This window comes from Rhinolophus ferrumequinum, chromosome 13, assembly GCF_004115265.2.
Source record: "Rhinolophus ferrumequinum isolate MPI-CBG mRhiFer1 chromosome 13, mRhiFer1_v1.p, whole genome shotgun sequence".
NCBI lineage: Eukaryota > Metazoa > Chordata > Mammalia > Chiroptera > Rhinolophidae > Rhinolophus > Rhinolophus ferrumequinum.
In genome coordinates, this window is record NC_046296.1 from 55208789 (window position 1) to 55225364 (window position 16576).

Genomic DNA, 16576 nt, shown 5'->3' on the forward strand with positions numbered 1-16576 from the left:
AATGCTGCCAATCAAATTACGACAAGCAATTAACTGTAAGATGTATTTTAATTTCAAAGATGTTGAAATATACATATTCATTTCTTAGATTTGATGAAGTTTGTCGAGTACTACATCTGTTTTCTTGTAGTTGCTGGTGCTGCCATCCTGATACAGGTATCAGGCTCTCTGCTCATCAGTGTCCAACTGGTCTCACCCCCAGCATATTCTGGTTACAATCTAGCAGTCGTTCTGCCACCAGGTTTATATAGGATCACTGAGCACTCTGGTCAGTATAGGCTCCAACTTGCCCACGGAATAAAATCAGAACTCCTTAGCTTAGCCTTCAGGCCCTCACATTTATATTCCTATCTTTTTAGGGGAATCTTCTAGGCCCTTATCCAAACTTAATGTTTTGACAAAGACACTCTGGTGGTTGCCCCCCAGCCTCTGGCCTGGGAGTTGAAACCGTTAGTATTCTCTTCCCTTTCTTGCCTCCGGACTTTATTTCTGACTCAAGTGCTATACCTTTGCAAGTCTTACCCAGGCAAAAATGATAGTTACCTTCTCTGAACATCTATAACACTGTACAATTTTAAAAATATTTCTATGAACAGTTGGAGACATCTACTGAAATTTCTTGGATATCTCTGAAGCCAAGTTTATAAAGGGTAATTTGTTCAACGGATATGTTACATGTCTACTGCAGCAGGCTGTACTAAGAGTTGAGGATATAAAGATAAGTAAAACAGTTTTTGCCCTCAGGTGGCTAAGAATCTAGTGAGAAGATAGATATAAAGATAATACAGAGAGAAGTGTACGAGGTAATAGGGGTACACTTTCCTCCCCACATCCCCTAGATACCAAGACTACCAAGACACTAGATATGACGACTTTCCTTTATAAGAGATGGTCACTTGGAATTAGAGTGGATAGAGTCTCCCAGGGAGAACGAACAGTGTTGGTTCTGAGGGCAGAACCAACCTCAGGAAGCCAAGTAAACAGAGTTTCAAGAGGGAGAGCAATCAAGTGCAACACAGAATTTTAGTAAATAACAACTGAAAACATTTAGCAATTGGGGAACACATTGGTTAACTTGGTAAAAGCAGTTTAAATTGCTTAAGTGAGGTGGGAATCAGATTGGTGTCTATTGAGAAAAGAATGGGAAAGTAAAAGGGGGGGAGTATTCTTTCAAGAAGCTTTAATGGGAAGAGAGGATAATGATTGGGGGCTGAAAGGCGAATGCTGGGTCCCATGCGGGTAATTTTCTTAGATTCTTGAGCAAGCTGATGGGTAAGGAGAAAAAAAGACAAGGAGAAAAGACACTGAAGTCACTAAATAGAATAACTGATAAATCCAGAAAAAATGGGAAGAGGTGGGGTCAAGGGCATAGAGAAGCACTGGCTTTGAATATATATATAGGGAAACCTTCTTTTTTGAGATTGTAGGAAAGGAAGTGGGGAAAGGTATGGATATACATAAGTTTATAAATTAAGGAGGAAGAAAGTTGAAGTTGACCATACCTGTTGACTTAATTTTCTCCTATAAAGTAGGAAGCATATAGCCTTTCATAACACTGAACAAACTTACTGAGTTCTGTATTACATGGCATAGCATAGTGGTTAAGAGGTCAGTCTCTACTGTCAAATTTCCTGAGTCCAAATCCTGGCTCTCATACATTCAAGCTGTGTGAACTTGGGCAAGGCACTCAAGTTATCTGGGCCTCAGTACATTCATCTGTAAAATAGGGATTTATAGGTGTGCTATGTGGACTACATGTGTTGGTACAAATTCCTTAGAACAGTGCCTGAGCACTTAGTGCTAGAACCTAAGCATGAAAATATATCTTAAGACACAGCCCTCAAAGAGCTGTCCTCCAAGAGCTTTCAGTCAAATCAACCAGTTGTCTGATTCCTTTTCTGCTAGGGAGTGATGCCATCCAAGAATCATCCAGCACTCCCTGCTATTTCCATTCAAGGAAATTAGGAAAATGTTTCCAAATGACACTGCATCTTTAAAACTTTTTTTTTTAAATTCTGAATTCTGCATTAAGACAATAATAAAGCCAGAGAGAGATGTGAGTCTATACAACTGGGAAATAACAGCGCAGGCAAATCCCTAAAGCAGAGATCTGAACACAAACACATGTATTACGGGGAAAGGAGAGGCACTCATGCTGACTCTGAGTGAGAGCAAAACAGTAGCAGGGAAGAAGCAAGTTTTCTGATTAGTATCAGCTACATGATCAGCTAAATGATTAGCATTTGAACTACATCAGTGGTTCTCAAAGTGTGGTCCCTGGATCAGCATCACTTGTGTACTAGTTAGAAACACGGTACAAATTCTCAGGTCCTACTCCAGACCTACTGAATCGAAAACTCTGGTGTTCTCTAGCAGCACTCTGGACCCAGGAGGCAGCTAACATAAAAGGTGAACAATAAATGTGTGTGATTTAGAATCAGCACATACGATAGTGGATAAGGTGCTCACGAGGAGTAAAGATGGAGAGCAAGGATCTGGCACTAAGTACACTCTCTCTGGCCTTGCATACCAAGTTTACAAAAAAAGATGTATTCTTCAATACAACAAAGATTGTGCTGCAAGCCCTGGAATAGGCGATAAATCCTTGACAAGAATCGCCTATGCTTTGTTAAGTTTCTTATGTGTGAAAAACGTTGTGTAAGTAACAAAAGTGCTTTCATATGTGCTAATAATTCCTGACAATTTTGTGATGCAGGCAGTCTTGTCTCAATTTAGATTCAGAAAGGTTGTGCCTTGCCCAAGATTAAGTCAGTGGCAGAACTGGGATTGAAAACCAGGTCTTTCGTTAGTCGTTTTCTCGTAACGTCTCATAGTTAGTTACCTATTAATATTTGGTTGTCAGCCATCTAGATACTAGATGGTGGTTTGAAAAGGGGTCACGAGTAGTTCAAGCACTAGGAAGCTGTATCCTTCATTTTATATTGGTTAATTGACATTCTGGATTATAAATCCTCCTCCTGTGATTGTGAGTTGTATGACTCAATACTCTAAGGACCAATTATCACTGGATGAACTGACAAAATTGACTTTCTGAACTTGCAAAACTGGGGATCAACACCTAGGTCATTGCTTCTCATGGGACTGGCAGAATGCAGAGGGCTCCCCTGGAGGAACATGTGAAAATCACATCTCATTGTCGTTTAATAAACATATGCTTCCACACAGATTCTGAGATGCCATCCTAAGGGTGTGCCCTGTGCTTCCTGCTTGAGAATTTTGGCAACGGTGAACCAGTTATTGATGGGAAGGTGTTAGTGTAGGAAAATGGCTGAGGACCACTGCTCTTGGCTACCATTGCCTCACCAATTTTAGCTGTCCTCCGAGGTCAAGTGTAGCACAGAAAAGGGGGCTAATCTAAGTAGGGGGACCAGTGAAGACTTCTTGGGAAGCACATCTGAATTGAAGCCTTGAAGGATGAGAAAGAAGGAGAAAGGAGCATTACAGGTGGAGGAAAGAAAATGAATCTGGACACAGAATTGAGAACATAGAATAAAGACCATTTGTTTAGAGAGGGTGTAGAGGGTTATGACACTTACAAGGTACACTGATTTCCGATCAACTATAAGCAAGAGGTAGTCACTAACAGATTCTGAAGTTATTTAAAAAGATTTCTCTGATGACTGTGAAGGATAAATGTAGTTATTGTAATCAACCAAAGAAAGATAACTGAGTCCTCAATTTGGTCTGTGAGGGTTCAGAAGGAGAGAGCTACGAGGCACTACAAAGGATGACTTTATGCAATTTGGTGACATGAGTGGAAATTGTTGAAAATGACCAACAGAATGACAATGCAATTTATGCAGATAAGGGACACAAGAGTTTATTTGTGGGGAAGTTATTTGGTTTGGGACTTCAATTTGAGTTGCTGGGGAGCAAGAATCCATCCTTGTGGTAATGTTCACCAGTTAGAAATTCAGGACTGGATCTTGAGCGAGAGCTTGGTTAGATGAGTGGACTTAAGGTGCATATATATGTAAGTGGTACTGAGTTCAAGGGAAAAGATGAAAGTGCAGGGACTCGCTTGAGAACTATTACCCTCGTGCAAACTTAAAATATGAAAAAAAAAATCAGTACTGTAACTCAGTGCCGTTGATTTTCAAAATGGAAACCCCGACAACCTCTAAGGAACTTGAGAAGTTTTTAATTCATCAGGATTCCCAGTTTTTGTGTCATTGTCTGATGGTGCCTTTATCTGTAATCATTGTATTGCTCGTTAGAAACAATGGCAGGTTTCATCCCAAAGCCCAATGATCGACTCTTGGGTCTGGCACTTCCTAGCTACCTGACCAAAAATCTGAGCTTGTTTCACCAGATGTAAAATAAGGCTATGACTTATTGTAATTGCTTCAGAGGATTTTGAAGATCAAATGACACATCGTCTGTGAAAGTACTGTACAAACTAAGAAACCATTAGCACATGAGTGTTAGCCTAGCACGTTGCCTGGAAAGTATTTAACTGATGTAGACTCTCCAATAGTAGGAAGGAAGCAGCTTCAGGAAAGCATGTCTGTACTTCCCACAATGCTTACCACAGTGTCTGTACTGCAATACATTATCAAACATGGAAGAAACGCCAAAACCCTTGGTCTAAGGTTTGTTTCATTCTGTACCTTAGGATCTCTAGGGATGAGAGTGGGAGGAAAACCTGATGGAATAGAAATTATTCCTTTTAATTCTGTGTTTTTCTCAAGTCAATGTCTCAGGTTGGCTATGGATACCTGTGGGCCTTGCTTGGTTCTGTTGGTTGCACAAATAACCGAAGCACAAATGATTAGACCAGAGCCAAACTCCAGCAAAGGAGATTCTTTGTCTGCAGAAGGACCAAGAGCCAGAGAAAAGCGAATGCGTCTATGATCTGATCCAAGAAACCAAATTTCCTGTCTCATAAAAAGGATCTTGTTTGTCATTTTATACCTACCCCACAAGGAGCCCACATTTTCCAAAATTCTTTTCAGCTAAGGGATGACACTGATGCTTCATGGAGCCACTTTTTCATTTACTGTTTAGATATGCAGGGACAGAATGCCTCTCCCCAAATTGTAGTGAAACATCCTGCTGACTTTATGCCAATGCTTATCCCCATTTAGGCCCCCAAAGGGCAGGCTCTGCCTCCAGAGAAGGGGCTGGGTCCTCTCGCCTCAGCTCTTGAGTTCGCATCCCTCTTTCCAAAGCCTGCTGTTAAAAGTTATTTTATATTCCAAGTGAGGATCCCAAAGCCTGGTACATGTTCCTCACGGAGCAAAGGCTGATTTGAATTACTTTCCAGGCTACCAGTTGACATAATTCTAATAAAATATTTACGAGAACTCAGGAACACTGTTAACAATCTGAAAAACCAGCTCCCTGGAGCTCCTTCCAGGCTCCAGGCTTTTGTGCGTGCTATTCCTCAGAAACCTCCTCATCATCCTGTCAACCTCACTTCAAATGCCATTTCTTCTAAGGAAACCTTCCTTGACTTTCCAGACAAGGTCTCACTCACAAATCAACTCCTAACTCTCCTTTATACCAACGACTTAATCCAATTCTAAGTCCCCCCATGTGAATATAAGCTGTGGATGGGTAAGGTCCATGTCTGTCTGGATCCTTCCATATCCCTACTTCCTTGGATAAAGACAATAAAATGTGTTAAATGAGTGAATGAGGCCAGAGCTTTGCCTTTCTTTAATCTTGTTAAGAGCTCTTGTGGCAATAAAAAGAAAATATAGAAAGAAAATTAATTTAGCACTGTCAGAAAAGGTTCTGGATGGAGGAACGCTCACTTTGGCATTTTCTCCAATAAAAAGAATTTATGGGCTTAATTAAATCAAGATCTTTTTTCAGAGGGACAGGAATGGTCAAGGATCAAGCTTGCTCTGAATTATTCATTTTATTCACGTGGAGCTGCTCTTCTGGGAAGATTGGTTAATGTCAACAAGGAAATCAGCACAACTTCTTTTGTAAGCAGACAACTGTCCTTTTTCTTTGTCAGAACCCAGGAGACAGTTTCCAGGTATGGAACCTATCTTAGGTAACACCGTAAAATAGATGAAGTTTCTCTATATCAACCTCACTTTTTCCTCAATTGTTTTCTATTTGTTTTTCTAATGGCCTTCCCACCATTACCTTAGGATGAATTCAAATCAATGTGTAGCCTCCTCTAAGAAAAGTATCATTTTCACCTTATCCTAACTTTGGGAAAAAAAGGGTTCGTTCCCCGTAAGTGTGACTTCAGAAAACAGCTACCAAATTGGTGTGCATTTATGTGTAGGAACGTGTGTGGGATATACACCCTCCCCTGCCGTCTGGTATCACACCTGCCTACCCTCCTTACCCTGGTCCTACTTAGCCAAGTGTTGGTGGATTTACACTGCCTTAAAAAACCCAAATAAGAAACAGGGCCTACTTGTTATAAAATGCATTGTCAGATTGAAGGAGCCTCCTCAAGTAAGATTCAACATCTGTGTAATCTGTATAATAATAATGTTAGCATATAAAAACCAATAATTGAGAGCGATATGGTATCTTGTGGCTCTGAAGTGCTACCTGGCCTGTATCTCACAGGTCAAGAAACAGTAGGACCAGAGTGTTTAATCATCAAATGGTCCAAGTCAGAATTTCCGCAAGGCCCACTACCATGACTTCACTTTGACCTTCTTAATTTCACGGGGCTGGATCACATGAGTGTAACTTCGAGGATCTTTGGCTTCTGGGATCCTTTCTTTTATTATCCTTTAATTACTTGTTAGCCATTTGGGGCTTTGGCAATTCCTGCAGGATGTAGGCTTCATTTCATCCCTGTAAATGAAGAGGCAACCCATGAGGTTGTTAAACAAATTCTATTCAGTAGCTGGAAAAGTGAATTTCCTGTGGAATGACAGGAATTACATAGAAGCAAGCAATTTTATTTTCCTCAAATGTAGCAATAATTTTAATCTGTACATACATAAAACAAACAGTGCAATTATAAAACTTTGAAGGTGACATGCATACTTTAAGGTGCAGTTGGGATGGGGGAGGATGTTAGCATCTCCAATTTTCCTTACCACTTTTTTGTTTTCTAGTTCCTTATGCAAAAGTACTGAGTCAGGAAACTTCATCTGGAATGCTGAAGTTAAAGGTGAACTTCCTGAAGTCTGTACGTCTAAATATCACAAACAGAACAGAAATGACCTCCTAGAACAGTTTAGTAGGGACTAGAGTAATATGGCTGGGCTGTCAAGCTGGGAATGAATGAAATCAGGGATGCAATTTCTGAAAAACTAAGAGATAATGTTTGTAACTGAGTGTCCTATTTCTCTTTCATAGCTGCTATCCCTTCCACCAATCTTTTGATTCGGTATACTTTCTGAATAGATGCTGTTCAGTGGAGTTATTTGTAACTAGGGGTGGTGAGATGCAGAAAGGAGGACCTGGGAAAATGGCTTCTTCCTTGATGTCTGAGTCCAAGCTCCTCTTCCATTGTTAGTTCTTATGGCCTTTTCTCTGCCATGGAAGCAGAGGTAGCTGGTGCACAATGTCAGGTGTTGTCATCATTCACAGGCCCAGGAGTGCAGGTAAAGGCGAATGATGGGGGTCTACCTTTGCTTCTTCCACAATACCTTTCTCAAGCCTTCCTGGCCTTGCAGTGGGACTTCCTGAACTACAAAGTCAGTTCCCTGGGTCCTTGACTCAGAGGCCAGGATGAGACAAGATGTGGCAGAGTGACAAGACACAAAGGGAAAATATGGTACCAATTAGCCTTAGAGCAGGATAGAGAAATTTGTATTTGCACTGATGAAAATTCAAATTCCCAAAGTCAATCTAAAACAAAAGAAGATTTTCTTTGATACTAATTTTTCTCTGTACAAGTAGCCTGTGCATGTCTGGCGATAGCTCCTTGCACTGCTCTCATGTTAGATGATCCCAGGGCTACTCTAGGGCAGTGTACTCTAGCTCATCTGGAACGGCTCTTTCTGGCAGTTGGCATTTTGATTTGAACCCCAAAGAAAATCCATACATGGCGTCACAGTTGTTAAAATAATGAAATATTACTAGCCAAATGTAACTGCAATTCAATCAATGTTATATTTCACACACAAATATAGAAAAATCAAGAGTATGATAATAAAGCCATAAAATTAAAGAGAAGGAAATAAATTTCTACAAGAAATCAAATATATTTACAGTGAGATTTAAAGGGGAAAATAAGCTACTTGGATCATAAATTTAATTTTATTTTAAATAACTTTAGCTACCTCAGCTGTTAATACAATAAGAGCAGAAAGAACAGGCTGCCTTTTTTCCAGATTTAATCAGAAAATTGTATCTACAATAATTGACAGAACTTGCTTCTTGTCCTTCACCCATCTCATCAAAAATTATTGCATTTTCCCCAAACTGTATTTTTTGGATTCCTCTGTGAATAGACTCATTTCGTCCTCGTTCCTGGAGGCATCTTGGTTTAAATCCATCTTTAAAAAAAGGAGAAGGGGTACATATGTGGAGGCAAAATATTCTCTTGAAGCCAATGGATATAGAGTTGCTAGAAGCTGATTGTACACACAAGCTGCCTGGGGTCGGGAAGGGCTGTTGATTTCGAGACACGTGACAGCCTTTGGTGGATGGGCACAGGCAGGCCCGCCTTCCTGGGCGGGGTGGGCACTGAGTCAGTGGAGGCGGAGCTTCATCTTCCCCTTGGAACTTGTCGTTTTGGTTCTCCTCCAAAGGCCTTCATCCAGATAAGAAGCCAACGACTGATTACAAAAATAAGAATAATTAAATTTGGCTCAAGAAATAGATTGTCCAACTGTTCTGCCTTGTTATTTTTCAACATCCAAGGCCTTTACAAAGAAAAACAAAAACATCTCTCAATCTCCCAACAAAAGTGAATTCCTTTTATTTTTTTTTTTTGCTCCAAATGCTACGACCTGAAGAATGGCTGCAGATTGAGATATCAAAAATCTCAGAAAAATATATAATATATTTGTATATCTCTGTATGTCTATTATTTAAATTTCACATTCCTTTAAAAGTGGTTATTCAGTCAGTAGCTGCTGAAGGAGGCTCTTCTGCTGGGCCTGGGGAGTCTGTGGTCCTGCCGTGGGTTTTTGTGTTCCCAGTGGACCAGGCTGGTTCAGGTAAGGGTCCCCGCCTACCAGATTCACTGTACACTGGACGTCAGCAAACACCTGAACCTGTTGCACCTGCTGGAACACAAATGAAAGATGTGTTTAGACAGAAGGGTCTGCCCCCCCGGCTTATGAGTGGGTACTACTTGAAGTGGAAACTCACTAGAGCATTCCTCTAGTCTGTAGTCACCACAGAGAAGAACTCTTCTGTCTTCTTGTCCTACAAAAAGAAAATCGCTGCACTCATTTTGCTCAGGGTTCTGGAAAGTTCACACTTTAAAAATAAAATAAAAATTGGAATGGTCAAGCCTCCTACAGGGTTGCCATCAATACTGAAAGTGAGCATTATTGCTAATATTGCCAAGATTGGGAAAAGCCCAGTTTCAGAGTCTGAGTATCCAGTGGTGGGTTTAAAAAAATACAAGTTACTTGGGAAACTGGCTTAAAAGCACTCTACGGATGACTTTAGGAGGATAAAAAGATCTTTATGATGTTAGAAAATTCAGGGCTTCAACCCAGTATTAGCAAAATAAAACCACCACAACTCGGTAACAGGACATCAGCATTACTAACGTTGATGTCCACAAGGTTTGCGTAGTATCTAAATGGACTATTACACAGCTTCTTCACATACTGCCTTTAGAATTACAGCAAATATTAGCAGAACAATTTCATATTTAACTTTTTTTCTGAGAGACAATCTATTTAAACACATGCGCTAAAAGTAACAGTAAGCTACTAGCTGAGAACAGTGTGAATTTTCCCTTTAACTACTTTCAGCAATAATACGAGTATTCCTTAAAAATGTCTACAGTTGCATAGTTCTAGCATTTTCTATTGGGAAAACAAAGCCAGAAGTTAGTCTTTACCAATCAGTCTTATTAAAAAGTCGTTTGTAGAACTGATGAAGGCCAATATATCACACTTGTGAATGTTCCAGAACAAGAACGGCAATGCCTTCTCAGGCATCCCAGTGCATCTATCTAAGTGTCTCAAGCTTTTGGCAAACTTGTGCTTTATGTTTAATAGGTTCATGAAGTATTTTAGATTAGTGATGCATTTTTTTGGCCATTCATCACTAATTCATGCCAATTACACTCAGCTTTTCTGAAAAGTTGTTTTCCGTTAACCCTCATTAGCCAAATGTCAAATGTCCCGACCATTCAACTGCTATTCAGTCTAGCCCCGGTCCTCAGATCCGTCTACACTTCCAGTCTACTCTTTCTCAGCTAAAGCAGATGTCCCGAACTGAGCTTTTTCAGTGTCTGCATTAAGTCTCTAGTTAGATTAGCACTGTTTCTCTCCTCAGTCTCCCTCTCCTCCTCTTCCCCTTTTCCCAGTTTCCCAAAGTTTGCTTCTTGCCTCAATATGCTACCATTTGTTTTCTTCTTCTTTGGGGCTATTTCTCTTGTACCTAAAATACATCAACTCTGACTCTATTCTCTAGCTGCCTCTGCGCGCTCCCCTCACCTTCATTCGCTATAACTCCTCATTCTTACTTTTTCTAGAACTTCCCCCCGGCCTTCCTCTCTCTCCAGTCAACAATCTCTCTACTAGTCCTCTTCCTGCTTCTCTTTCCTTATTCTCTCCTCTGTCTTGCTTCCACCCCATCCCAGCTCTCCAAATAGAGCTAGCCCCCAATCCTCCCCTAGTCCTCCTCTCCCTATTCTTTTCCTTCTCCTTTTCTGTACATCTGTCTCTGTATTTCTATTTAACTCACTCTCCAGCTTCTGTTTGGCAAAAACAAAAACATTGGAGGAAACAGATATTTCATGATGGGCTACAACAGAAAGAAGATTCTGTCACTGAAACTTACAATGAGCACAAACTATTTTATTTTACTATAATATATTTTACTATAAGACCAGGTATAATATAATATAATATAATATAATATAATATAATATAATATAATATAATATAATATAATATAATCTGGGTATAATATAATATACTACAATACAATACCAGGTCTTATATTAATTTTTGCTCCAAAAGACGCATTAGAACTGATCGTCTGGCTAGGTCTTATTTTCGGGGAAACAGGGTATAGTGTTTTTAGGCACTGACTGATTTAAAAAAAAATTAACATAAAATTTCATGTTGGTATGTTTCAACATATGAAATTCTGGGACAGAACATAAGATATCTGTCTCCAAACACTTAAAAACATTCTTGATAAAGGCATTAAACCAACAAACAAAAAAAACTAGAGAGAAAATTCTGTTTCTTTAAAAATGCCTTTCTAAAAAACAGTCTATATTGAAATTAAAAAAAAAAAATTTTGAAAAGATTAAACCAAACTCTAAAAAATACACATTTCAGCTATTTTGAACTTTAAAAACAGGGGTGCCTTAGCACAGACCTCAAAGGATTTCTGATATTGCCACACCTTTACAAACAGGCAAAGCAAAATGCAAACAAAGTTTCAGATTTGCCAGGTGAGAAGAGTGGTGTAGAGCTGAGTCTCAACCTCTTAAGATTTTCCAGCATAGCTTTTACTTCAAGTCAAATACTGGTCCAGGATTTGGGAACTTTAAAACTTGGTTGTTTTAACTGATTTGTCGAGCTGCCTACTATGTATCTTGGTAGGAGTGAGACTTTCAAAAACTTCTAGTGAATGAAGACTTCATAGTCCCCATCACGAAATCCCCTTTCTTCAGCTTCACAGGCCTTAGATCCTATTTCCTAATGCTCCGACTATGGACAGAGCCTCCTAACTGATCTTTCTCCTTTTGAGGTGGCTGCTCATGCTCCTCCTTGCCCCTCTGCCTAGGCCAGCACTTTGGTCACTGTTCCCCTTCAGGATGACGCTTCATCTGCAGGACTGAATCCAAATCCCTTAGTTTAGCATTCAAGGCCCCTGGAAGTTTGCCCCAATCTACCAATTTAATTCTTATGAATTCTTTTTACAAACCCTTTACCTTCAGTGAGTTCGTTTCCCAGGACTATGCTAAGATATTACTGTTTCCCTGTCTGTGTGCCCTCCACTTGCAACCCCCAAGACTCCAACAACCATAATACCTTTCTCCTTCACTTGGCCTTCCTAACCACACTTCAAGGCCCAGTTCAGTACCATCTCCTGTGTAAATGCTCTTCTAACCATCTCAGCAATTTCTCCTTTCTTTTAATGCTTATGGCTCTTGCTACTTGAAAAACTTTAGTTTGCCTTCTTTGATTATGTGACAATTTATATGCATATGTCTATGCATATAAACAACAGGCCCTAGGTGGTATAGCAGAAAGAACATGAACTTTGGTGTTAGAAAGACCTGGGTCTGAACCTCAGCTCAGCTACCTTCTAGCTTTGTGAATTATGTGTATAACTAAATCTTCTCGGGTTCTGTTTCTTCATCTGTGGAAAAAAAGGAACACTATCTCCTTCATAGCGTTATAGTGAGGCTTACATGAAAATAAAGCAAAGCTCCTAGCACAGTACCTAGTAAATTATAAGCATTTCACAAATCAAATTTCATTTCCTTACTTCTTCCTACAATTCACCTAAAGTGCAAACATGTCTCATGTTTCCTTGAATTCCCACCTTAGCATAATGCCTATATTTAAATATTTTAAAATATTTAAAAAATATTATAAAAATATTTATTAAGAAACTAAAGACTAAATAAAGTTACTGAAGTGAATTAAAACTTCCAAAATTTCTAAATTTAGGTTATATAGGAGAGTGGCCACCCGTGCTATTTGTATTGTTTTGAAACAAACTTCTAAAAGGAGGCAGAGTACACAGCAGACATTTTGTTTATTTGAATTTACTGATATCTTTTGAGATATTTTGATTACGTGTGAGTTTTAGCACTGTGTTTATTTACAAAATAAGAATTAGTAGCCACCATCTGTAACCCTTTATCCCATCTAAACATTGGATGAAACCTTCTGAAAGCTTATCTCATTTAACCCTCTCAACAATCCTATAAGCAGGTATCGTGTTAGTTCTGTTGGTTATGCAGCAGCTCAGGAAAGTTCCCTAACAAGCCCAAGATGACACATCTGAGAAGAGCAGAGCCAGGACTCACACCCAAGTCGGACTCCCTAAGTCAGCCTCTTAGCTACAATGCTACACAAAGTTTCCTGTGTCTCTAGAGTGCTTTGTCAGTTCTGGGCTTAGAATTTTCTTACTGACCTGGGTTCCATCTGCTTCTGTTTTGAGAAGGTCAGTGGATGAGAGCTGGTTGCAGTAGAGGCCTGTGTGTCTCAGTGCTGAATCATTTATCTATTAAAGATAAGACCAAATTACAAACTAGTTGTTTAAGTTGAAGACCAAATTCTTCAATAAAAAACAATCCCACTGACAAATTAATAGAAGGACAGCAGAAATAAAAAACTTAGCAATTTACTGTGTTGTTAGAAGTCAGGGCAGTGGGTTCCCTGTAGTGGTGGATAGTGATGTGTAAGGGAGCGTGAAGAAAATCTCTGGGGTGCTGAGTTATAAAGGTGTGTTCAGTTTGTGAAAATTCATCTAGTTGTGTACTTTTCTGTATATCCATATTAAAGTATATGATACTTTAATAAAAAGTTAATTCACACACAAAATTTAATTAGCAAAAGACTACCACATCCAGTCAAGATTCAGTAACAGGGATCAGATTTATCCTCTGCCTGAATCAACTAAAAAAATGGACAAAATAAATGAAATGAAGGTATTGTCAAGACATTGGACAAAGGCAATGAAAGAGAGTTATCCCTAAGAGCTGGGAAATAATTGAGGAGAGTCCTGTGATTACCTCAGCCTACTGCCTAGGGAGAACTTCCAGGCTGTAGTATGGGGACAGGGAACCCAGGCAGAGCCTGGCAGGCTTCCTGAGTTGAGAACATGCAGCTGGAAGTCTGAGATGGTGAAGGCAGCTGGAATTCACAGGGCAGAATATCAGATGAGAGAGAGCTACAGAGATAAAGCTGTCAGATCCCCTTGAGTCTACAGCTTAGTACTGATCAGCTAATGGATGTCAGGAGAACTATCCAAAGCAGAGGAAAGATTCACCTGACAAGATTTACATGGAATAATTCCTAAAGATCATACAGAGCTGGGAATACATCCTGATCCCACCAGCCAGAGTAGAAAACATCGTACTTCACATAGCATCAAGTAGTGCATTACAAAGGCTTTGCCTCAGTAGTAAGGTAAAATGAACCCTATACTAACTACTGCTCTGGTCCCACTAAATAAAAAAGCAAGACCTGAAAGGATCAAACTGTTTTCAAGTGACTTAACAATTTCCCAAAACAAAGATCAAGAATACTTATAGGAATATCAACAAGGTAAAAGTCACATGTCTGGCATCCAATAAAAAATTACCAGGCATGCAAAGTAGCAGAAAAATATGACCCATAATGAACAGAAAAGTCAAATCAATTGAAACCAACCCCAAAATGATGCAGATAATAGAACTGACAGGTAAGAATATTAAGATAACTATTATAGTAACTGTATTCCATATGTTCAAGAAGATAGAGTGAAAACTGAATATGTTAGAGACATGTATGATATAAAAAAGGTTCAAACTGAACTTCAGAAGATGAAAATAGCAATGGCTGAGGTGAAAATACACTGCATAAAATTAACACATCAGACATTGCAAAAGAAAAGATCAGTGAACCTGAAGCTATAGCATTAGAAACTATTCAAAATGAAACACACAAAGAAAAAAATGGTTGACCTTGCCCTCCCCTCAAGAAAACCCCCACAAACCCACAGAATCAGTGAGTTGTGGGACAACTTCAAGTGGCCTACTATATGTAATTGGAGTCTCTGAAGGAGAAGAGAGGGTGGCAATGGAAAAAATATTTGACAAAATAATGGTCAATATTTTTCCAAATTTGATGAAAATTATACATCCATGAGTCAAGAAACTCACTGAAGCCCAAGTACAAGAACTATGAAGAAAATCGTACTAAGGCATATCATAAACAAACTGCATAAAACCAGTGATAAAGAGAATAATCTTAAAAGCAGCAAGAGAGGGAAAAATATCAATCATGAACGGAGGAACAAAGATTAAATGACAGCAGATATCTCGGCAGAAGAACCACAGTGGAGCAACATCTTAAAAGTACTGAAAGCTCAAACTGCCAACCTAGAATTCAAGAAAAAGAACTGTCAAAGATGAAGGTGAAACAAAAACTTTTCACACATATAAAAGATGAAAGAATTCATCATCTACAGACCAACACTACAAAAACTGTTAAATGAAGACCTTCAGGCAGAAGGAAAATGGTACCAGATGGAAATTTGAATTTACACATACTAGGAATGAAGAGCATTAGAAACAACTACACATAGATAAATGTAAAAGACTTCTCATTTAAATTTTTGGAAAATATAATTGACTGTGTAAAGCAAAAGTATTAAGAATATATTGTGGGGTATGTAGACATAATATGTATGACAACAATAGCACAGGAGGGGAAAATGGAAATAAACTGTTGTGAGGTTCTTATATGTGAGGTGATGTAATACCACATGATGATAAGGTAAAGATGCGTACTATAAACTCTAAAGCAACCACTAAAATCATAAAACAGAATTATATATAGCTAATAAGCCAACAAAGGATATACAATGAATTTAAATATTCAATTAAACCAAAAAGAGGCAAGAAATGAAGACAAAAAGAAAAAAATGAGAATTTAAATCCAGCCATATCAATGGTCACACTAAATGTAAATGGGCTAACCACTTTGACGAAAAGGCAGAGTATGTCAAATGGAATAAAAAAGCAAAACCTACTATGTAAGAAACATACTTTCAATGTAATATTCTTTTACCTACTTCATTATACTTATTATTATTATGTTTTAATCTACTGGAGATACCAAATAATTCTAATAACTGAATAAGAACAAGATAACAACAAGGACAAGAAACAATCCTATTTGGTTCTTTTATTTTGTTAGAGGATACGGATCACTAAGTTGTTGGTTTTTTCCCCTACCCTCCTTATACTTACTATATAATACCTGGGGAATAGGGATTAAAAAAAATTAATATCAGAAAGGAATTCTACAGTAGAGGTAATCAGTGTTTACATGTTTTTAAGCTTTGCTGTAAATTATGGACACGTGATCATAGCCAAGTCACTTTGTGGTTGCTGATAATAAGAAGAGTAAGTACAGGGAGTTACCCCAATGATCTTCTTAAATATCACTTTGAATTTAGTCATTCTTTCCTTAAAAATCTTCAGGAGGCTCCAGAATAATTCTAAACATCTAGATGGCCTGCAACACTCCTAAAAAGCTTACCACATAAATTCTGCTCTAAATATACTATAAATATCCCTTTAACATTCATTAGACTTTTCAACTTCTATTCCTGCCTAGGTCAGTCTTGAATGTTCTTTTCTATTCTCTTTCCTTAGGGAAATTTTCCATGAAGCCTTTCCGAATTGGGCCCTTTTCCCTTTAAACTCTCAGTAGTTAACTAACTGTACATACTCCTTATCTGACATAAAATACAT

General features: G+C 38.7%; 1 protein-coding gene across 7 annotated transcripts in view; it reads right to left on the minus strand.

Annotated features, from left to right (window-relative positions):
- Positions 1–8872: 8872 nt before the first annotated feature.
- NCOA1 (nuclear receptor coactivator 1) overlaps positions 8873–16576 on the minus strand; it is a 209816-nt gene continuing 202112 nt past the window's right edge. For 4 of the 7 annotated variants that reach the window (XM_033124418.1, XM_033124416.1, XM_033124419.1 and 1 more), the window contains 2 exons: positions 13246–13335; positions 8873–9185 (listed from right to left, as the gene is read on the minus strand). In XM_033124418.1, coding sequence (XP_032980309.1) covers positions 9015–9185; positions 13246–13335 — 261 coding nt within the window. In that variant the 3' untranslated portion in view covers positions 8873–9014. Of the gene's footprint in view, positions 9186–9270; positions 9328–13245; positions 13336–16576 lie in introns of all 7 variants that reach the window. The other 3 variants (XM_033124421.1, XM_033124422.1, XM_033124420.1) reach the window with 3 other exon arrangements.